The sequence below is a fragment of the Oncorhynchus kisutch genome, linkage group LG11, assembly GCF_002021735.2.
Source record: "Oncorhynchus kisutch isolate 150728-3 linkage group LG11, Okis_V2, whole genome shotgun sequence".
NCBI classification, from domain to species: Eukaryota; Metazoa; Chordata; class Actinopteri; order Salmoniformes; family Salmonidae; genus Oncorhynchus; species Oncorhynchus kisutch.
In genome coordinates, this window is record NC_034184.2 from 57,858,273 (window position 1) to 57,882,819 (window position 24,547).

General features: G+C 42.7%; 1 protein-coding gene across 3 annotated transcripts in view; it reads left to right on the forward strand.

The window, feature by feature from the left end:
* esyt2b (extended synaptotagmin-like protein 2b) overlaps positions 1-16,241 on the forward strand; it is a 54,559-nt gene extending 38,318 nt beyond the window's left edge. For 2 of the 3 annotated variants that reach the window (XM_031835955.1, XM_020494848.2), the window contains 9 exons: positions 2,966-3,040; positions 3,191-3,277; positions 6,563-6,712; positions 11,694-12,073; positions 12,170-12,268; positions 13,062-13,193; positions 13,747-13,852; positions 14,472-14,521; positions 14,953-16,241. In XM_031835955.1, coding sequence (XP_031691815.1) covers positions 2,966-3,040; positions 3,191-3,277; positions 6,563-6,712; positions 11,694-12,073; positions 12,170-12,268; positions 13,062-13,193; positions 13,747-13,852; positions 14,472-14,521; positions 14,953-14,998 — 1,125 coding nt within the window. In that variant the 3' untranslated portion in view covers positions 14,999-16,241. Of the gene's footprint in view, positions 1-831; positions 895-2,965; positions 3,041-3,190; positions 3,278-6,562; positions 6,713-11,693; positions 12,074-12,169; positions 12,269-13,061; positions 13,194-13,746; positions 13,853-14,471; positions 14,522-14,952 lie in introns of all 3 variants that reach the window. The other variant, XM_031835956.1, reaches the window with a different exon arrangement.
* The last annotated feature ends 8,306 nt before the right edge of the window (positions 16,242-24,547 follow it).

The following is a 24,547-nucleotide window of genomic DNA, read 5'->3' on the forward strand; positions in this document are numbered from 1 at the left end:
TAGCCGAATGACACCCTGGACCAGAGCTAAGTAACAGACCTACTGCAGTGAGTCTTGTACCATAAAGCATGTCGATTGACTCTGCTGCATGGTTCTAAATCCAATAATATTATTATCCAATTTTCGATACCGGGTAGATCATGAATATTTTTATCTTTATAGACTAAATAATAATTCCAATAACTCAGGATAGAGGATAGTGCTTCATCTTTCATCCAACAACAAGGTGCAGGCAGGGACAATGTGGTTTCCAAGAACTATTGATTTGAAGGTCTCAGGGTATTTGATTGAGGGTGCTATTTGTGGCGCATTACTTTAAGGATGTGTTGACGGCTGTTGCTTTTAGTGTCTGTCTAGTGGACAGTTAAGTCTAAGTCAGAGAATATTGAAATACTGTCAGATCTCTTATTAGCTTGAGCTAAACAACACCCCCCATCACAAGGTCCTCCCAGCAATTAATTATATAGCTTCTCTCGAATAGAAGAATCTTTTCATTCACCGTACAGCTTTTCTTTTATACTGCCTTCTCCATTCGTTGTAATGTCTGCTTTGTTCTCTATTGTTCATAGATGGACCTTTTTTTATTTATATCTTGGACAATCCTCTTGCTTTGTTTCTTCGCTGTCTCCTTTCCTTTTCCATTCTCTCTGGATTGTTGTTGTTTTCATACCACTTTAAGACAACCTAATCTAGCTTTGGTCCAGCCCGTCGTTCGGCTACACGCTCACTAGCGACATCCTGGACCAAAGCTAAACCTAATCGTACTCCGTCCCCTCGTCCTACTAACTCCGGATGTGATTTTTCTCCCTCCCTCCCCCCTTTGGATTAAAGAGCGACCGGTTTAATTTCAACCATGACGTGTTGAAACAAGCCTCTGTCTATAAATCCCTGAAGGTAAAGTAAGAAAGTGGGATGATGCATGCCAGCACACATAGAGAGCTTATAATGGTCTCAGTCTGTGCCCGTCCTTACTTTGTGCCATCCAAATTGACTTAAATTATTTTGCTCATTTATGGTAAACGCATTGTTTATTCATTGTGAGTAATTGTTCATTCACACTTGGAGATGGGTGATCACTCTGTCTATGTCTGTCTGTACTCTTTTATCGCTTCAAGCATCACATTATAGCATTTAATTTACTGCACACTATGAGAACTGGATTTTTCACATACTTGGACCTTTACAAACCAGGGGCCATATGCATCGAGCATCTCAGAGTATTAGACTGCTGATCCAGGTCCCTCTGTCATGTAATCTTATTCATAGTGATCTTAAATGCAAAATCAGAGCTCCTACTCTGAGATGCTTGATACAAAATGGCCACAGATGTTTAATGACATGCACTATAATGTTCATCAAAGCTCAAAACATGGTCATTTAGTAGATGAAGAAAGAGGGAGAGATAGAACTAGAGGGGGACGAGAAATCAAAATCTCACTCACCCTCTACACTCAAAAATATGCTGGGTTAAAAACAACCCAATTTGGGTAAATATTGGACAGAACACACATTGGGTTATTTTGACCCAACCAGTTGACCCAACTAATTTGATTTTGGGGTTATTGATGCTGGGTTATTGAGCTATGACCCTGCCAGATCAGAAGACTAGATGCGTGGCTTAGTAGGTTGTGGCTTTCAGATAGTTATTTTTGGCCACCCGTGCAGGTATACGTAATTATGTTCTGTTGTATTGTCATCATATGTTAAGTTTGCGCACACTTTTGTAGCTTTTATGGGGTTTACACAAGAGTATGAGTTACTCAATTGCCTATGCATATCCCAATGTTGGGAGAGTTACCACTTTGTTCTAATGTTTAAGTAATAATGTTATTACATTTATATTTAAAGAAGACATGGCCTGGGGGTGAGCTTCCAGATAATTATTTTTGGCCACCCATGAAAGTAAAGGTAATTCTTGTTCATGTTGAGTTTGTACATTGCAAATCAACATTTTCCTTCAATATTGAAAAACTCTATAAACCTCATTAAAGCTACAAAAGTGTCATTGCTCAATCTTAACATGTGATGGCAATACAATAGAACAGATTAACCTGAATGACATTTAGTATCACGAGTGACCAAAAATAACTATATGAAAGCCATGCCCCTACTAAGCCACACCTCCAGTCTTCAAAGAAAGCAACCCAACTAAGTGACCCAACTGGCTTGGTTGAAATAACCCCAAATGTGTTCTGTCCACGATTTATCCAGCACTGAGTTGTTTTTTACCCAGTGTGTGCACATTTTAATATAGAGCTTGGACTAATACAATAATTTGTCCTGAATGGAAATCTGCATTTAACCATTCCTTTTGACTTCTGACTAAAAACATATTCTGGCATGTGATAGTTTGGGGTTGTGTCTCTCTCAGGCTGTTTTATAAATCAATCTTTTTTTTATCAGACTAAAGCCATTTCCAGGAGGTAGGGATGCACTTAAGTTTGGTAACTTTAGACTCATACACTCGATGTGTCCAAAATGGCACCCTATTATCTATATAGTGCATTACGTTTAACCAGAGCCTACGGTATGGGCCTTCCTCAAAAGTAGTGCACTACACAGGGAATATGGTGGCATTTGGGAAACACACATTGTTATATGCACACGGTATCTATTATAAAACGGTTGCCAACAGTGAAAGTTCTTGGATTTCAAAGCTGAGAAGGAGCTTGAAATCAGAATGAAGAATTAAGACCAAGGTTGACCATTTCCTAGCTACTGTGCATTTCCCCCCCAAAAAATTATAAATAAGGAATAGGGAACCATTTGGGATGCAGCCTAAATGATATTCTCTTTTATCTCAGGATAGACACTTCTACCCATTTTATCAGTGATTTTCAGTGTGTTTCTACTGTATAATAACTTTGTTACTACAATTAGCTGAAGAATAACAATGTTTTCAGTGTGTGTTTATGTCTTAGTAACACTCGTTCAGAGCCACTCTTTTCCTGGTCATCTCTCACAGTCCGGCAAGAAAACGAGCAGTGAACCAAGTCCTTATGTCTATTTCACAGTTGGGAACAAATCATTTGAGAGTAAGGTAAGAAACTACTGTGGGCATGGTTTCTGTAGATAATTGGAAATGATAATTGAAAACCACATATTTCTCTTACACTTTGAGGATGTTTTAAATGAATACAGTTATTCTATTCTATTTCATTGTATTCTATTCTATATGTGTTGTCTTCAGATCCGCTATAAGACCAATGAGCCAATGTGGGAGGAAGCCTTCTCCTTCCTTGTCCATAACCCCAGGAGGCAGGAGCTGGAAGTGGAGGTACTGTCCCACACCTTAGTTAACAACTATGTACTGTACATTGACATTTATTTTTCACCATACCACAACTGGTAGGTGATCTACAGTGCATTTGGAAAGTATTCAGGCCACTTGGCTTTTTCCACATTCTGTTACGTTTCATCCTTATTCTAAAACTGATTTTAAAAAATATATATCTTCTCATTAATCTACACACAATACCCCCATAATGACAAAGCAAAAACAGGTTTTTAGACATTTTTGCTAATTTATTGGAACCCCCCCAGACCCTTTACACACTACTTTGTTGAAGCAGCTTTGGCAGCAATTACAGCCTCAAGTCTTCTTGGGTATGACGCTACAAGCTTGGCACGCCTGTATTTTGGGAGTTTCTCCCATTCTTCTCTGCAGAACCTCTCACGCTCTGTCAGGTTGGATGGGGAGCATCGCTGCACAGCTATTTTCAGGTCTCTCCAGAGATGTTCGATAGGGTTCAAGTCCGGGCTCTGGCTGGGACACTCAAGGACATTGAGACTTGTCCCGATGCCACTCCAGCGTTGTCTTGGCTGTGTGCTTAGGGTCGTTGTCCTGTTGGAAGGTGAACCTTCGCCCCAGTCTGAGGCCCTGAGTACTCTGAAGCAGGTTTTCATCAAGAATCTCTGTACTTTGCTCCATTAATCTTTCCCTAGATCCTGACTAGTCTCCCAGTCCCTGCCGCTGAAAAACATCCCCACAGCGTGATACTGCCACCACAATGGTTCACATCTCCGCACGTCCGACCACTCTCGTTTAAAAGGAGGGTTCTTTATTATTTTGGTTAGGTCAGGGTGTGACGAGGGTTTATGTTTATGGGTTTTTTCCAGTCTAGGTGTTTTTACGTCTATGGTTGCCTAGATTGGTTCTCAATCAGAGGCAGCTGTTTATCATTGTCTCTGATTGGGGACCATATTTAGGTAGCCATATGCCTTGGATAGTTTGTGGGTTATTATTCTATGTTTAGTTGCCTGTCTGCACTTCTCATATCAGCTTCACAGTTCGTTTTGTTATTTTGTTCTCACTACTACTGCTATCAGAAGAAACCTTTGTTTCTTTTATATCATCTCAAATGTAACTATTTCTCGAGCTTATTCAAACCCCTGGAATTTCTCCTACAACTGTATAGGAATCAATGAAGGCTTATCTAAGGGGCCAAATTATTTCATACAGCGCAACATTAAGGAAGTGCAAAATTCAACGCCTAGGGAGAACTTACACATAAAATCTTGGATTTTAATATGACATATTCAACCTCTTCATTTGCAGATTTCCTGAAACAACGTTTAACACTTCAGCCAGAGTTTTTTTTTCTTCTTTCAACTCGACAGGCTGAAAATCGAATGAGTAAATCTTGATACGAAAAATTACGAACATGAAGAGAAATCTTGGAAAATGCTAGCACACCAGAACCGCAAATCAAACCGTACCTGAGATAACTGATGAGCTGGGTAACAAATGTAATTGATAGTTCAGAGGTCGATTCATGCTTTCATAACTTTTACTCACAATTATACACTTCGGAATCGGCTGGTAATGCTAACTTACTCGACACCTTCTTTGAGAACTTCCTACAGTTGAGCCTGAGAGAGCTGCTGAATGAGAAGAACAGCTCTCTGTAAAAGAGATTGTGTTAGCAATTAAATCTATACAGTGTGGTAAATCCCCTGGACCCGATTTTCCGAGCAAATTATTTTAGTTTTTAATTCTCAGATGAACTCTCTCCTTTCTTGCTTTCCGTATTTGAGGAATCGTTCTCCTCAAACTCTGCCATGCAAACGTCTGTTAGTCATGTGCCCTTCAGAGTGACTACGCAGAAATTGAAATATTTGGGTCACACACAATTCGAAAGATCTCTATGAAGCTAATTTCTTTTTTTTTTGACCTTGGAGATCTCATCCTGTGGCCCCACCTCTTACCCCTTACTCTGCTCAAAACTTGAATTAGCTGGAATCTGGAAACAGTTCAGGCGATCGTTTGGTCTCAGTGAATTTTCAACTTCTGCCCCATTTACTAAAGAACCATTGCATTCTCTCCATCATTATTTGACCGGGCGTTTCCTATCTGGTCCGGAAAAGGGATCTCCACACTGAACGACTTGTACATTGATTTGGATTTTGTATCTTTTGAACAGTGAGTACAAAAGTTCAATATTGCTCGATCCCATTTCTTTAGATACTGCATTTGCGTAGTTTTGTATCTTCATACTCTCATACTTCCCATCACGCCCAGCTACTTCCCTTCTAGATTCTATTTTTAAAGTGAACCCTTATCAAAGGAGGTATAAGCTTGATCTATACGTTATTACACTCGCACAATCTGGATTCCCTGCACTCTCTTAAGAACCAATGGGAAGAGGATTTAGGTGAACAACTTTGAGACTAAATTTGGCAGAGTATGCTTCAGAGAATACATTCTTCATCTATATGTTTAAGACATGCTGTAACTCAATTTAAAATAGTTTGTCGGCTGCATTGCGGCAGGGTAGCCTAGTAGAGCGTTGGACTAGTAACTGAAAGGTTGCAAGTTCAAATCCCAGAGCTGACAAGGTACAAAATCTGTCTTTCTGCCCCTGAACAGGCAGTTAACCCCACTGTTCCTAGGCTGTCATTGAAAATAAGAATTTGTTCTTAACTGACTTGCCTTGTTAAATAAAGGTCAAATCAAAAAATTTGCACGAAGGCAAAATTGTCCAATAGACTAGAAATAGATCCCACTTGTGACCGATGTTAGCAGGCTCCTGCTACTTTATTACACAATTTTTGGACAGATTTCTGGACATCACTTTTTGAGACGTTTTCTTAGATACTGGACACACCCATAGAACCTTCTGCCTTTATTGCATTATTCGGAGTGGCACCGCAGGAGGCCCTCTAAACAGTTATACCGGCAACATGCTGGCATTTACTACTTTTCTAGCTAGATATCTTATACTATTTAAGTGGAAGGATCGGTTTCCTCTTCCTTTTAATCATTGGATAAAGGAAGTTACGCAACATCTCAAGCCAGAGAAAGTACACTACTCCGTTAGGGGATCTGCAATTACATTTTATAATATCTGGCAACCTTTCCTATCCTTTGTAGAAGACATGGAGAATATGTGGCAAAATGTGGAAAAAGTCAACGGGTCTGAATGCACTGTATTTCTATACACTATGTCCTTTAGACATATCTGATGTTTTTTGGATGGGTCAAACATTGAGTTTACAGCAAGTGTATGTGAATTATAGGATATCTAATATGTTAACCCTTTGTTGGACTGTCTATGCCCAGGTGAAGGATGACAAGCACAAGTGCACCCTGGGTAATCTTACAGTCCCCTTGAGTGGTCTGTTGGAGGAGGAAGACATGACGTTTACTCAGCAGTTTTCCCTGAGGAACTCTGGACCCAGCTCCACACTCAAACTCAAGTTGGCTCTCAGGGTAAGGATATTTATAGCTGCCTCCCAAATGGCACGCTATTCCCTATGTACAGTTGAAGTCGGAAGATTACATACACTTATGTTCTAGTCATTAAACTACGGTTTGCAAATGCACATGGGGACATTTTTGGAGAAATGTTCTCTGGTCTGATGAAACAAAGTATAGAACTGTTTGGCCATAATGCCCATCGTTATGTTTGGAGGAAAAAGGGGAGGCTTTGCAAGCCGAAGAACACCATCCCAACCGTGAAGCGCGGGGGTGGCAGCATCATGTTGTGGGGGTGCTTTGCTGCAGGAGGGACTGGTGCACGTCACAAAATAGATGGCATCAGGAGGATTGAAAATTATGTGGATATATTGAAGCAACATTTGAAGACATTAGTCAGGAAGTTAAAGCTTGGTCTCAAATTGGTCTTCCAAATGGACAATGACCCCAAGCATACTTCAAAGTTATGGCAAAATGGTTTAAGGACAACAAAGTCAAGGTATTGGAGTGCCATCACAAAGCCCTGAGCTCAATCCCCTAGAAAATTTGTGGGCAGAACTGAAAAAGCGTGTGCGAGCAAGGAGGCCTACAAACCTGACTCAGTTACACCAGCTCTGTCAGGAGGAATGGGCCAAAATTCACCCAACATAATGTGGGAAACTTGTGGAAGGCCACCAGAAACGTTTGACCCAAGTTAAACAATTTAAAGGCAATGCTACCCAATACTAATTGAGTGTATGTAAACTTCTGACCCACTGGGAATGTGATGAAATAAATAATTCTCTCCTATTATTCTGACATTTCACATTCTTAAAATAAAGTGGTGATCCTAACTGACCTAAGACAGGGATTTTTACTAGGATTAAATGTCAGGAATTGTGAAAAACTGAGTTTAAATGTATTTGGCTAAGGTCTATGCAAACCTCCGACTTCAACTGTAAATAACTACTGTACTTTTATTCCAGGGCCCGTAGAGCTCAATGTTTTAGGGAATAGGGAGTCATTTGAGATACAACCATAATAGACCTGCTGTCTATTTTCAAAAGTTACCGATTTGAAATGTGTCAATAGAACTTCCCATCACAATGTACACTGTGAAGGGGTTACTGTGAATTTGACAGCTTACAGGCAGCTTGGTTGCAAGTAAAATTATGTATTTCATATTGCAGTACAACTACTGTAACATAAATACGGTATCAAAGCAAGTACTGTGTAATGACACAGAGTACAATACCGCAAAGGTAGTGAATGAATGGATGGATCAATTCATTAATTCATTGAGGGGAGAGGTTTGTATTTCACAGTATTTTACTGTATTTACAGGTAAAGTGTTTACACATTACAGTAGTGATGTTAGGTTTGATATCGGAGCCCCAAGGCATGCGTCAAAATCGCTAAGCAGTGTACTTCAAATCAGTGTGCCGATGCCTGTATCAGCAAATGATCAATTACGTCCGAAGCATTGTTTTGTTGATCAACCCCCTGATTGGTTTGGTATTCGTTTCGGTAGAAGACAAATAGGCTACGCTGCGCATGCGCTATGGCATGTGGGACCTCATCTATAATAATTTGTCTGCTCTAAATTATTTTGACCAGCAGGTGCCACTAATGAACACTGTGTTGAACAAAGCCTTGGGTAATAAACCTATTTTCAACACAATTTGCTGGAAATCCTAAATGCTTCAATCAATCAAATGTATTTATTAAGCCCTTTTTTACATCAGCAGATGTTACAAAATGCTTATACAGAAACCCAGCCTAAAACCCCAAAGAGAAAGCAATGCAGATGTAGAAGCATGGTGGCTAGGAAAAACTCCCTAGAACGGTATTTTGACCAGCAGGTGCCACTAATGAACACTGTGTTGAACAAAGCCTTGGGTAATAAACCTATTTTCAACACAATTAGGAAGAAACCTAGAGAGTCCTCTTCTGGCTGTGCCCGGTAGAGATTATAAGAGTATGTGACCATTAAGGCCAGATCGTTCTTCAAGATGTTCAAACATTCATAGATGACCAACAGGGTCAAATAATAATCACAGTGGTTATAGAGGGTGCAACAGGTCAGCAGTAAATGTCAATTTTCTTGCTTTTCATAGCCAAGCATTCAGAGAGAGAGAGATGGGAGAATTAGATAGAGCATACTTAAGATTACACAGGACACTAGATAAGGCAGGAGAATTACACCAGATAGGACACACCCTAGTCCCCTGTCACATAGACTATTGCTGCATAGATACTGGAGATTGAGACGGGGGGGTCAGGGGACAGGAAGATCACGTCAGTGACTCAACCCACTCAAGTTCAATATAGAGGAAAAAAGCCTGGCACAATATGATACACCCCTCCTAGGGACGGCATGCGAGAGCACTAGCAAGCCAATGCCTCAGCCCCGTAATAGGGTCAGAGGCAAAGAATCCCAGTGGAGAGAGGGAAGCCGGCCAGGCAGAGACAGCAAAAGGCGTTCGTCACTCCAGTGCCTTGCCATTCACCTTCGCACCCCTGGGCCAGACAACACTCAATCATAGAACCTACTGAAGAGTCTTCAGTAAATACTTAAAGGTTGAGACCAAGTCTGCATCTCTCTCTGGATTGGCAGACCATTCCATAGAAATATAACTCTATTGGAGAAAGCCCTGCTTCCAGCTGTTTGCTTCTAGGAACAATATGGAGGCCTGCGTCTTGTGACCAAAGTGTATGTGTAGGTATCTACAGCAGTACCAAATTGGAGAGTTAGGTAGGAGCAAATCCATATAATGCTTTGTAGGTTTTCAGTTAAAACCTTGAATCAGCCCTAGCCTTAACAGGAAGCCAGAGGCTAGCACTTGAGTATTATGATATTTTTGGGGGGTTCTTGTCAAGATTCTAGCAGTTGTATTTAGCAGTATCTGATGTGTATTTAGTGCTTTGCCGGTAGCCTGTGAGTAGAGCATTGCAGTCGTCTAATCTTGAAGAAAGTAAAGCATGTATTAGCTAATGAATGAATTTTTTGACAAAATGTTTCGTATTTTTGCAATGTTACGAAGATGGAAAAAAGCTGCCCTTTAAATATTTTTGATATGTTCGTCAAAAGAGAGATCAGGGTCCAGAGTAGGTCCATCAGTTTTATTTGAGACGACTGTACAACCATCAAGATCAAACTGCAGATCTCTTCGTTGCTTGGAACCTAGAACTAACATCTCTGTTTTATCTCAGTTAAAAAATGACCTTACGTCTGAAACACAGGCTTCCAGGGTAGGCAATTTTGGGGCTTAACCATGTTTCTTCGAAAAGTACAGCTGTGTGTCATCTGCATAGCAGTGAAAGTTGACATTGTGTTTCCGAATGACATCCCCAAGAGGTAGAATATTGTGCAAACAATAATGGTCCTAAAACGGAAGCTTGCGGAACACCGAAATTTAAAGGACAAACCATCCACAGAAACAAACTGATATCTTTCCGACAGATAAGATCTAAACCTGGCAAGAATTTGTCTGTGTAGACCAATTAGGGTTTCCAATCTCTCCAAAAGAATGTGGTGATCGATGGTGTCTAAAGCGACAGGAGCACGAGGACAGGAGCAGAGCCTTGGTCTGATGCCATGAAAAGGTAATTAACCAACTTCACGAGTGCGATCTCAGTACTATGATGGGGTCTAAAACCAGACTGGAGAGTTTTATATATATTATTTGTCTTCATGAAGGCAGCAAGTTGATGAGCAGCTTTTTCAGTTTTAAAATTTTCCGGGTCAAGGTTTGGCTTTTACAGGAAAGTCTTTATTTCTGCCACTTTTAGTGAGTTTGGTACACATCCGGAGGATAGGGAGCCATTTCAAATCAAATCAAATGTATTTATATAGCCCTTCGTACATCAGCTGATATCTCAAAGTGCTGTACGGAAACCCAGCCTAAAACCCCAAACAGCAAGCAATGCAGGTGTAGAAGCACGGTGGCTAGGAAAAACTCCCTAGAAAGGCCAATACCTAGGAAGAAACCTAGAGAGGAACCAGGCTATGTGGGGTGGCCAGTCCTCTTCTGGCTGTGCCGGGTGGAGATTATAACAGAACATGGCCAAGATGTTCAAATGTTCATAAATGACCAGCATGGTCCAATAATAATAAGGCAGAACAGTTGAAACTGGAGCAGCAGCACGGCCAGGTGGACAACAAGGAGTCATCATGTCAGGTAGTCCTGAGGCATGGTCCCAGGGCTCAGGTCCTCCGAGAGAGAGAGAGAGAGAGAATTAGAGAGAGCACACTTAAATTCACACAGGACACCGAATAGGACAGGAGAAGTACTCCAGATATAACAAACTGACCCTAGCCCCCCGACACAAACTACTGCAGCATAAATACTGGAGGCTGAGACAGGAGGGGTCAGGAGACACTGTGGCCCCATCCATTTGTTGTGTTCAACATAGGAGGACCAAGCACAGGAAGTAGCTCTTTTAGTAGTTAGTTAGAATAGGGTCCAATAAGCAGCTGGACTGTTTTTATTCTCCTCAATCAAGTTGGAAAAGTCAGCTGATCGAGCAGCGGTGAAGGCTTTTTGATGTTGCACAATAGTCTTTCCAAGCTAGATGGAAGCTCCAGGTGGAGCTCCATTTCCGTTCCAATTTTCTGGAAGACTTGCTGCCAGTCCAAACGGTTCCCTATACAAATTGATGGGGCACTATAACCACATAAGAATTCAATTGGTATAGCATTCTCAATCACGGGTGCAACAAATCTGTCAATCTTCAAAATATGTTAATGAGCCAGAAACAACAATACCAGGCACCCACTAGTGGTCAAAAGTGGTTTTGGCGCTCCAAAGATGGTGGTATTACAGGACCTCTCAAAATACAGCAATACTTTGCCCCGCCCACAACATTTTCCCACAATGCTTTAGAATTGACTGTATGCTGCAGCAAAATGTTTCAGAGTATTTTACTGTAGACCCCCAAATTCCCATATTATTTACAGTTTTCCATTAGTGTACAGTATTCTTAAGGTACTGTGCTCTGCTCGTCTGTATCGTAGGTTCTGTGCCTGGAGAAGCAGACAAGTGCATCGGACCAGCTCTCCTCTGTCCAGGTGAGGAAAGCCAGCGAGGTCAAACCCACCGTCCCCTTCCAGAGACTCTCCGCATCGGAGTCGCCGCTCCCCCCAGCCTACACCACCCCAACACCACCCATGGAGGCCTCCACCCACTCCCTCCATCGCAGGGAGGGAAAGGAGGAGCCGTACGGAGGCAGCCCCATCAGGAGCACCTCTATCAGGAGCACTTCCAACCTGAGCACCACCATATCCAACTCCCAGAAACACCTACCCCATAAGGACTCCATGGCCAGCCTGGCCTCGGACATCTCCCTACCCTTCGCCACACAAGAGCTGCAGCAGAGGCTCAGGCAGCTGCAGAAGTAAATCCCACACACACACTCACGTGCATGCACACACACACAATTACTATTGAAGGGAAAGTCAAATCCATAATCTGTGCTGTGTTGCATTTTCAGTGGATCTGCCCCTAGTCCGTACCCCCTGGGGGAGATCCAGTTGACTGTCCGCCACAGCTCCCAGAGGAACAAGCTCATCGTGGTGGTGCACGCCTGTCGGTCAGTGGCCTCATGTATCACACTAGACTAGCCAAATATACTGTATAGGCCAGGTTCCTGGACACAGATTATGCCCTGTCCTAGACCTCCCGAGTGGAGCAGCGGTCTAAGGTACTGCATCACAGTGCTTGAGGTGTCACTACAGACCCGGGTTTGACCCGGGTCTGCTTCTACACCTGCATTGCTTGCTGTTTGGGGTTTTAGGCTGGGTTTCTGTACAGCACTTTGAGATATCAGCTGATGTACGAAGGGCTATATAAATAAATTTGATTTGATTTGATTTGACCCCAGGCTGTGTCACAACCGGCCGTGACGGGGAGTCCCATAGGGCGGTGCACAATTGGCCCAGCGTCTTCTGGGTTAGGGGAGGGTTCGGCCGGGGGTGCTTACTTGGCTCATCGCGCTCTGGCGACTCCTTCATGTCGGTCCGGGCGCCTGCAGACTGATTTCGGTCGTCAGTTGGATGATGTTTCCTCCAAAACATTGGTGCAGCTAGCTTCTGGGTTAAGTGGGCGGGTGTTATGAAGCGTGGTTTGGTGGGTCATGTTTCGGAGGAAGCATGACTCGACCTTTGCCTCTCCCGAGCGCGTTGGGGAGTTGCAGCAATGAGACAATATCGAAATTGGGGGAAAAAGGGGGAAGATTCTCCATTGAAAGTGCCTTAGTCAAACACTAGGCTTAATCTGTGTCCAGGAAACCGCCCCTCTGTGTTAATTTCAATTACCACAATGTCAGGACATACTCTGTTCAGATTTCAATGTGCCTGAATGACCCCTGTACATTTTGCCCTCAGAAACCTCATTGCGTTCACTAAGGATGGATCAGATCCTTTCGTTCGGGTTTACTTGCTCCCTGACAAGAGCCGGACAGGCCGGAGGAAAACCAGCACCATAAAGAAAACCCTGAACCCTGTGTATGATCAAACGTGAGTTCTGACTCAGACGTTCACTGTAGGCCACCTCCATAGAATTACATATAGATCTTTTAAGTAATTTCTCTTTAATTAAAAAAGTATCTTGTTTTGAGGTGTTGTTGTTGACTGCAATGACTTGACTCTAATTACATATAGATCTTTTAAGTAATTTCTCTTTAATTAAAAAAGTATCTTGTTTTGAGGTGTTGTTGTTGACTGCAATGACTTGACTCCCCTGTGAAAAGTTACCCGGCCCTATATTCATTGTTAGCCTCTGTGAGGCTGTTCGCCTACTGAATTTACAGTGCATTCGGAAAGTATTCAGACCCCTTGACTTTTTACACATTTTGTTATGTTACAGTCTTATTCTAAAATGTATTAAATTAAAGTTTTTCCATATCAATCTCTATGGCCACCTCCTACATTATGCAACTATTTAACCATCGCAAAAATTCACCACATCATGTATTATATTCATTCATCACCCAGTATCACTGCAGTAGGAAATCATCTCTCAGAAATAAACAAAGGAGAATCCTAAAGTGTGTGTTTTGTTCATCTGCAGGTTTGAGTTCAGTGTGTCCATGGTGGAGCTGCACAGGAGAACTCTGGACATCGCTGTGAAGAACGGAGGGAGTATACTGTCCAAACACAGAGGACTCCTCGGGAAGGTAGTGTCTCCTCACAAAAGATAGTCTGTTCCAAATGGCACCCTATTCTAAATCAAGAGTTTACGATTAGTAAAGCTCAAACCAAGTTTACTCACCCACTGGGTCACACAGCTGCGTAAGACAAAGACATGGTTCCACCAGCACAGGTATACATTTAGGTGAATTTTCCTCCTTACACATCTGAACAGCCAATACACCTCAGTTGCTAGACAGAACTTTAGTGATCAGTTCTTCCTCACTTCACCTGACCTGACCCTGGCCCCAAGTTCCACACTCCTCCCCAACGGCTGTCCTGTTATCTTGTACCAGACTGTGGCCCTTCTCCTTCCCATAGGATCCCTGATGTCTAACAATATCATATTCTGACAGAATGCAAATGTTCCACATTCCCCTCTCTCCCTCAGTGACACGAATAAGGATGTTTCATATTTTCAAGGTTAGAAGTCAGAATCCATATCTATATAGTGCAATACTTCAGAGCCCTATGAGCGCACTGTGTTGGGAAAAGGGTGCCATTTGGGACACAACATTGTTGTACTTTAAAAATGAACAACTTTTATTTTCATGATGAATTATCTGATTGTTGTTGACTCCTGCAATGCGACTGTATTTATAACAGGTGATGGTGGATTTGAGTGTTGAGGATATATCCAAGGGCTGGACACAATGGTAAGATGCTCCTTTACCCAATTTGTATGGTCAGCTCTGTGTTGTATTTGTGTTATCATTTGATACAAATTTGATTTGGTGAAATGAACTAGGTTGTTTGTTGTTTATTCCATGATTACATCTTTGGGTGTGAGACAATTGCTCGAAGAAAAATCATATGTATCTATTATGATACAAATACAATCCAAATCAAATCAAACTTTATTTGTAACATGCCTCCGAATACAACAAGTGTAGACTTTGCCGTGAAATGCTTACTTAAGGGCTTGAAAGTAAGCATTTCACGGTAAGGTCTACACATGTTGTATTCGGCGCATGTGACAAAATAAAGTTTGATTTGATTTGGATTGTATTTGTTAGTCATGTTTTAGTTTCTGCCATTGCCATTTGTCCACTCCACTGGTGTTTTCACTCCTTGTCTTGTCATGTAGGTATGATCTGACTGAAGATGGCAACCGCAAAACAGTCCAGGCATAGAGAGGTAGAGAATGACACAGGAAGACCGTACCTCCATCATCACAAACACCAATTGACATTCGTGGAAACACACTCTGCTTTCACATAGTGTTATCGCTTATCAAAGGGCACATCATTTTCCTCTTCTTTCGATTTGTTTTGCCATTTAAATGTGTGTGCTTTATCATGTCGACCTGAGTAGAGCTACAACTTCAGGTTGACTGTAATATGCTGTTCCTGCACTATTCAACGACGTCAAAAGTTTCGCAAAATTGTCCTGTTAAAAGCAAAACGTTTATCAGAAAATGTAGGTTCATGTGTCAACAAAAAAAAAAGCACATTTTACTGCCTTTTTTCTAAGTTGTCAATGTTTATACATGTATAACTGGGCTAAAATGGACTAATTAAGTTTTGCAGGGATTTTATTTTTATTTGTTACTATTGAAGGAAATTATGTTGAAATCCTATTTTATTTTTTATTTGACATTGAATGGACTCCATATCTATTGATGAACGAATTCTCATCAAAGGGACAGGTATGGCTACTATGGTAGTTACAAGCCATGAACATATGGATGATCAGTTCATTTTGTTTTATGTATTTTTGTCATGCAGTGTTATTTGGTCTTTGTTTACTTCCATGTGTTTTCTTCATGCTAATAAACATCAATTACTAGTACAGTGATTCAAAATCCTACCACTGAATGCACATCTAAAAAGGATGAAATTGTGGTTCAGTATATTCTACACTGTATATTTTGAGGGATTCAGTGCAATATAGAATTATGTTGAGATGGAGGGGTATATGTCAGGGCGGGGATATGTTCTGCTCTGGTGTACATTATATCTAAATAGAGATAAGAGTTTGATTATTGTAATACATCATTTGTAAATTAATAGAGGATAATATATGAATGGTTTCTTACACCAGACGTTATGGTCAGTTTTGAGCAACATTGTGTGAAGTTTTTGTTTTTACTTGTCGAATGATGACAGAATGTGCCGTAGGCTACTCCTGTACGTAAAGCCATACAGTGAATACTGTTTTATCTTGAAACACTTCCACGTTGTCCATTACAAACATCTTAAATCCTCTGTCAGTTATCTTTCCTGTGCCTTATTAACATTAAACACCTTCACATTCACAAATGTACATGAAACCTTTTAGCATCAATAGTTTTCAAGTTTGGAATAAGTATATTCATGGTTTGTTTTGAATAATAAACAGTTGTTTCTCTTTAATTAAAAAAGTATCTTGTTTTGAGGTGTTGTTGTTGACTGCAATGACTTGACTCCCCTGTGAAAAGTTGCCTGGCCCTATATTCATTGTTAGCCTTTGTGAGGCTGTTAGCCTACTGAATTTACAGTGCATTCGGAAAGTATTCAGACCCCTTGACTTTTTCCACATTTTGTTACGTTACAGCCTTATTCTAAAATGTATTAAATCAAGTTTTTCCTTATCAATCTACACACAATAACCCATAATGACAAAACGAAAACAGATTAAAAAAATTTTTTAAATACCTTATTTACATAAGGAATCAGACCCTTTGCTATTAGACTCGAAATTAAGCTCAGGTGCATCCTGTTTCCATTGATCATCCTTGAGATGTTTATACACCTTGATTGGAATCCACCCGTGGTAAATTCAATTGATTGGACATGATTTGGAAAGGCAAACACCTGTCTATATAAGGTCCCACCGCTGACAGAGCATGTCAGAGCAAAAACCAAGCCATGATGTCAAAGGAATTGTCTGTAGAGTGCCGAGACAGGATTGTGTCGAGGCACATATCTGGGGAAGGGTACCAAAACATGTCTGCAGCATTGAAGGTCCCCAAGAAGTGGACTCCATCATTCTTAAATGGAAGAAGTAAGAAACCACCAAGACTCTTCCTAGAGCTGGCTACCCGGCCAAACTGAGCAGTCAGGGAGAAGGGCCTTGGTCAGGGAGGTGACCAATAACCCGATGGTCTCCTCTGTGGAGATGGGAAAACCTTCCAGAAGGGCAACCATCTCTGCAGCGCTCCACCAATCAGGCCTTTGTGGTAAAGTGGCCAGACAGAAGCCACTCCTCAGTAAAAGGCACATGACAGCCCGCTTGGAGTTTTCCAAAAGGCACCTAAAGGACCCTCAGACCATGAAAAACAAGATTCTCTGGTCTGCTGAAGCCAAGGTTGAACTCTTTGGCCTGAATGCCAAGTGTCACGTCTGGAGGAAATCTGGCACCATCCCTACGGTGAAGCATGGTGGTAGCAGCATCATGCTGTGGGGATGTTTTTCAGCGGCAATTACTGGGAGACTGGTCAGGATCGAGGGAAAGTTGAACAGAGCAAAGTGTAGAGAGATCCTTGATGAAAACCTGCTCCAGAGCGCTCAGGACCTCAGACTGGGGTGACGGTTCACCTTCCATCAGGACAACGACACTAAGCACACAGCCAAGACAACGCAGCAGTGACTTCGAGACAAGTCTCTGAATGTCTTTGAGTGGCCCAGCCAGAGCCCGGACTCGAACCTGAACAGCCTGTTCAACCTCTCCTTCATATCGTCTGAGATCCCCAAGGATTGGAAAGCTGCCACAGTCATCCCAATCTTCAAAGGGGGAGACACCCTGGACCCAAACTGTTACAGACCTATATCCATCCTGCCCTGCCTATCTAAGGTCTTCGAAAGTCAAGTCAACAAACAGGTCACTGACCATCTCGAATCCCACCGTACCTTCTCCGCTGTGCAATCTGTTTTCCGAGCCGGTCACGGGTGCACCTCAGCCACGCTCAAGGTACTAAATGATATCATAACCGCCATCGATAAAAGACAGTACTGTGCAGCCGTCTTCATCGACCTTGCCAAGGCTTTCGACTCTGTCAATCACCATATCCTTATCGGCAGACTCAGTAGCCTCGGTTTTTCTGATGACTGCTTTGCCTGTTTCACCAACTACTTTACAGACAGAGTTCAGTGTGTCAAATCGGAGGGCATGCTGTCCGGTCCTCTGGCAGTCTCTATGGGGGTACCACAGGGTTCAATTCTCGGGCCGACTCTTTTCTCTGTATATATCAATGATGTTGCTCTTGCTGCGGGCGATTCCCTGATCCACCTCTACGCAGACGACATTCTATATACTTCCGGCCCGTCCTTGGACACTGTGCTATCTAACCTCCAAACGAGCTTCAATGCCATACAACACTCCTTCTGTGGCCTCCAACTGCTCTTAAACGCTAGTAAAACCAAATGCATGCTTTTCAACCGTTCGCTGCCTGCACCCGCACGCCTGACTAGCATCACCACCCTGGATGGTTCCGACCTTGAATATGTGGACATCTATAAGTACCTAGGCGTCTGGCTAGACTGTAAACTCTCCTTCCAGACTCATATCAAACATCTCCAATCGAAAATCAAATCTAGAGTCGGCTTTCTATTCCGCAACAAAGCCTCCTTCACTCACACCGCCAAACTTACCCTAGTAAAACTGACTATCCTACCGATCCTCGACTTCGGCGATATCATCTACAAAATTGCTTCCAACACTCTACTCAGCAAACTGGACGCAGTTTATCACAGTGCCATCTGTTTTGTCACTAAAGCACCTTATACCACCCACCACTGCGACCTGTATGCTCTAGTCGGCTGGCCCTCGCTACATATTCGTCAACAGACCCACTGGCTCCAGGTCATCTACAAGTCCATGCTAGGTAAAGCTCCGCCTTATCTCAGTTCACTGGTCACGATGGCAACACCCACCCGTAGCACACACTCCAGCAGGTGTATCTCACTGATCATCCCTAAAGCCAACACCTCATTTGGCCGCCTTTCGTTCCAGTTCTCTGCTGCCTGTGACTGGAACGAATTGCAAAAATCGCTGAAGTTGGAGACTTTGATCTCCCTCACCAACTTCAAACATCTGCTATCTGAATCTGAGCAGCTAACCGATCGCTGCAGCTGTACATAGTCTATCGGTAAATAGCCCACCCATTTTTACCTACCTCATCCCCATACTGTTTTTATTTATTTACTTTTCTGCTCTTTTGCACACCAATATCTCTACCTGTACATGACCATCTGATCACTTGTTCGCTCCAAGGTGGCATAGCAGTTCAGACGTCTTTTGTCCTCGTCTTGTCGTGTCCTGTATATATATATATTTACAACTTTTTCACATACATTTTATTTTTATTTTCCATCAACTCATCTTCAAAACACTCTCCTGCAACCCGCCTCACCAATGTATATTTATAAAAAAGTATTATTTACCTCAGATCTGTAATCCTCCAAGAAGCTAGCCAGAAACTCCAGGAGGCTGGCCTGAAACTAGCCAGAAGCTAATCCAGAAGCTAGTTCAGAAGCTAGTTGGCTCCTTTACTGGCAAGTCGTTGGTGTTCAGCTAACCACGGTTTGTGGTCATCGGCTATCCTTTGGCTCGAAAGTCTATCGCCAGTTCTGTACGGCGCAGCGCGGCTCGGAGCAGAGCATACCGGACCAATTTTTCTCTCCATGTCCCTGGATTTCGACTGCTCTCTGGACATTCATGCCCGGATCTCACAGCTAGCTAGCTGCTATCCGTGTGACTATCGGCCTTCGTCGATTCCGGAGCAAACATCAATTGTTCCGGAGCTAGCAAGCTCCGTCAATCACTCCTGAGTTCCATCAATCGCACCTGGGCTGCAGTCGCCTATCCGGACCCGTTTTGCTGCCTTCGTGGAGCCCCACCGGGCCTTCACAACTGGACTGCCGACGTTATCTACCCGAAGGAGTTATTCGGCTGGCTCCTCCGTCGCGACGTTACCTGAACGCCCATCTGCGGCCTGCTAACCGTTAGCTGTCTTACCGGCTGCTATCTGAATAGACAATCGGACAAATTTAATTAATAATAATTGGGCCTCTATAACTATATCTATTGTTTTTATTTTTGTTGTTGTTGTGTGATTCGGATTGATCCCCTCTACCACACGGAACCCCACTAATCTACTGACGGAGCGCAGGAGGTGGCTAACAACAGACCTCCATCCTATGCTAGCTTGCTACCGATGCCCTGGCTAGCTGTCTAAATCACCAACCAACCTCTCCACTCACCGGACCCTTTTGATCACTCGACTAAGCATGCCTCTCCTTAATGTCAATATGTCTTGTCCATTTCTGTTCTGGTTAGTGTTTATTGGCTTATTTCACTGTAGAGCCTCTAGTCCTGCTCACTATACCTTATCCAACCTATTAGTTCCACCACCCACACATGCAATGACATCTCCTGGTTTCAACGATGTTTCTAGAGACAATATCTCTCTCTTCATCACTCAATACCTAGGTTTACCTCCACTGTATTCACATCCTACCATACATTTGTCTGTACATTATACCTTGATGCTATTTTATCGCCCCCAGAAACCTCCTTTTACTCTATGTTCCAGACGTTCTAGACGACCAATTCTCATAGCTTTTAGCCGTACCCTTATTCTACTCCTCCTATGTTCCTCTGGCGATGTAGAGGTGAATCCAGGCCCTGCAGTGCCTAGCTCCACTCCTATTCCCCAGGCGCTCTCTTTTGACGACTTCTGTAACCGTAATAGCCTTGGTTTCATGCATGTTAACATTAGAAGCCTCCTCCCTAAGTTTGTTCTATTCACTGCTTTAGCAAACTCTGCCAACCCGGATGTTCTAGCTGTGTCTGAATCCTGGCTTAGGAAGACCACCAAAAACTCAGACATTTTAATTCCAAACTACAACATTTTCAGACAAGATAGAACTGCCAAAGGGGGCGGTGTTGCAATCTACTGCAAAGATAGCCTGCAGAGTTCTGTCCTACTATCCAGGTCTGTACCCAAACAATTTGAACTTCTACTTTTAAAAATCCACCTCTCTAAAAACAAGTCTCTCACCGTTGCCGCCTGCTATAGACCACCCTCTGCCCCCAGCTGTGCTCTGGACACCATATGTGAACTGATTGCACCCCATGTATCATCAGAGTTCGTGCTGCTAGGCGACCTAAACTGGAACATGCTTAACACCCCAGCCATCCTACAATCTAAACTTGATGCCCTCAATCTCACACAAATAATCAATGAACCTACCAGGTACCTCCCCAAAACCTTAAACACGGGCACCCTCATAGATATCATCCTAACCAACTTCCCCTCTAAATACACCTCTGCTGTCTTCAACCAAGATCTCAGCGATCACTGCCTCATTGCCTGCATCCGTAATGGGTCAGCGGTCAAACGACCTCCACTCATCACTGTAAAACGCTCCCTGAAACACTTCTGCGAGCAGGCCTTTCTAATCGACCTGGCCGGGGTATCCTGGAAGGATATTGATCTCATCCCGTCAGTAGAGGATGCCTGGATATTTTTAAAAAATGCCTTCCTAACCATCTTAAATAAACATGCCCCATTTAAGAAATTTAGAACCAGGAACAGATATAGCCCTTGGTTCTCCCCAGACCTGACTGCCCTTAACCAACACAAAAACATCCTATGGCGTTCTGCATTAGCATCGAACAGCCCCCGTGATATGCAGCTGTTCAGGGAAGCTAGAAATCATTATACACAGGCAGTTAGAAAAGCCAAGGCTAGCTTTTTCAAGCAGAAATTTGCTTCCTGCAACACTAACTCAAAAAAGTTCTGGGACACTGTAAAGTCCATGGAGAATAAGAACACCTCCTCCCAGCTGCCCACTGCACTGAAGATAGGAAACACTGTCACCACTGATAAATCCACCATAATTGAGAATTTCAATAAGCATTTTTCTACGGCTGGCCATGCTTTCCACCTGGCTACTCCTACCCCGGACAACAGCACTGCACCCCCAACAGCAACTCGCCCAAGCCTTCCCCATTTCTCCTTCTCCCAAATCCATTCAGCTGATGTTCTGAAAGAGCTGCAAAATCTGGACCCCTACAAATCAGCCGGGCTAGACAATCTGGACCCTTTCTTTCTAAAATTATCTGCCGAAATTGTTGCCACCCCTATTACTAGCCTGTTCAACCTCTCTTTCGTGTCGTCTGAGATTCCCAAAGATTGGAAAGCAGCTGCGGTCATCCCCCTCTTCAAAGGGGGGGACACTCTTGACCCAAACTGCTACAGACCTATATCTATCCTACCGTGCCTTTCTAAGGTCTTCGAAAGCCAAGTCAACAAACAGATTACCGACCATTTCGAATCTCACCATACCTTCTCTGCTATGCAATCCGGTTTCAGAGCTGGTCATGGGTGCACCTCAGCCACGCTCAAGGTCCTAAACGATATCTTAACCGCCATCGATAAGAAACATTACTGTGCAGCCGTATTCATTGATCTGGCCAAGGCTTTCGACTCTGTCAATCACCATATCCTCATCGGCAGACTCGACAGCCTTGGTTTCTCAAATGATTGCCTCGCCTGGTTCACCAACTACTTCTCTGATAGAGTTCAGTGTGTCAAATCGGAGGGTCTGCTGTCCGGACCTCTGGCAGTCTCTATGGGGGTGCCACAGGGTTCAATTCTTGGACCGACTCTCTTCTCTGTATACATCAATGAGGTCGCTCTTGCTGCTGGTGAGTCCCTGATCCACCTCTACGCAGACGACACCATTCTGTATACTTCCGGCCCTTCTTTGGACACTGTGTTAACAACCCTCCAGGCAAGCTTCAATGCCATACAACTCTCCTTCCGTGGCCTCCAATTGCTCTTAAATACAAGTAAAACTAAATGCATGCTCTTCAACCGATCGCTACCTGCACCTACCCGCCTGTCCAACATCACTACTCTGGACGGCTCTGACTTAGAATACGTGGACAACTACAAATACTTAGGTGTCTGGTTAGACTGTAAACTCTCCTTCCAGACCCATATCAAACATCTCCAATCCAATGTTAAATCTAGAATTGGCTTCCTATTTCGCAACAAAGCATCCTTCACTCATGCTGCCAAACATACCCTTGTAAAACTGACCATCCTACCAATCCTCGACTTTGGCGATGTCATTTACAAAATAGCCTCCAATACCCTACTCAACAAATTGGATGCAGTCTATCACAGTGCAATCCGTTTTATCACCAAAGCCCCATATACTACCCACCATTGCGACCTGTACGCTCTCGTTGGCTGGCCCTCGCTTCATACTCGTCGCCAAACCCACTGGCTCCATGTCATCTACAAGACCCTGCTAGGTAAAGTCCCCCCTTATCTCAGCTCGCTGGTCACCATAGCATCTCCCACCTGTAGCACACGCTCCAGCAGGTATATCTCTCTAGTCACCCCCAAAACCAATTCTTTCTTTGGCCGCCTCTCCTTCCAGTTCTCTGCTGCCAATGACTGGAACGAACTACAAAAATCTCTGAAACTGGAAACACTTATCTCCCTCACTAGCTTTAAGCACCAACTGTCAGAGCAGCTCACAGATTACTGCACCTGTACATAGCCCACCTATAATTTAGCCCAAACAACTACCTCTTTCCCAACTGTATTTAATTTTTATTTATTTATTTATTTTGCTCCTTTGAACCCCATTATTTTTATTTCTACTTTGCACATTCTTCCATTGCAAAACTACCATTCCAGTATTTTACTTGCTATATTGTATTTACTTTGCCATCATGGCCTTTTTTGCCTTTACCTCCCTTCTCACCTCATTTGCTCACATTGTATATAGACTTGTTTATACTGCATTATTGACTGTATGTTTGTTTTTACTCCATGTGTAACTCTGTGTCGTTTTATCTGTCGAACTGCTTTGCTTTATCTTGGCCAGGTCACAATTGTAAATGAGAACTTGTTCTCAACTTGCCTACCTGGTTAAATAAAGGTAAAATAAAATAAATAAATAAAAATTTATCACTCCAGTGTTAATCTGCAAAATTGTAATTATTCGCCTACCTCCTCATGCCTTTTGCACACAATGTATATAGACTCTCTTTTTTTTCTACTGTGTTATTGACTTGTTAATTGTTTACTCCATGTGTAACTCTGTGTTGTCTGTTCACACTGCTATGCTTTATCTTGGCCAGGTCGCAGTTGCAAATGAGAACTTGTTCTCAACTAGCCTACCTGGTTAAATAAAGGTGAAATAATTTTTTTTATAAAAATCTCTGGAGAGATCTGAAAATAATGTGCAGCGACCCTCACCATCCAACCTGACAGAGCTTGAGAGGATCTGCTGAGAAGAATGAGAGAAACTCCCCAAATACAGGCGTGCCAAGCTTGTAGCGTCATACCCAACCGGTGTCCCCACACATTGTCTCTGTACTCGTACCCGCTGTTAATTGCCTCACTATTGTTATTTTACTGCTGCTCTTTAATTATTTGTTACTTTTATTTATTTATTTCTTGGGGTATTTTTCTTAAAACTGCATTGTTGGTTAAGGGCTTGTAAGTAAGCATTTCACTCTAAGGTCTACAGCTGTGACAAATACAATTTGATTTGACTTCATGCCGTAATCGCTGCCAAAGGTGCTTCAACAAAGTACTTTGTAAAGGGTCTGAATACTTACGGAAATGTTATATTTACATGTTTTTATGTTTATAAATGTACAAACATTATGGGGTATTGGGTGTAGATTGGTGAGGGAAAAAAACGATTTAATACATTTTATAACAAGGTTGT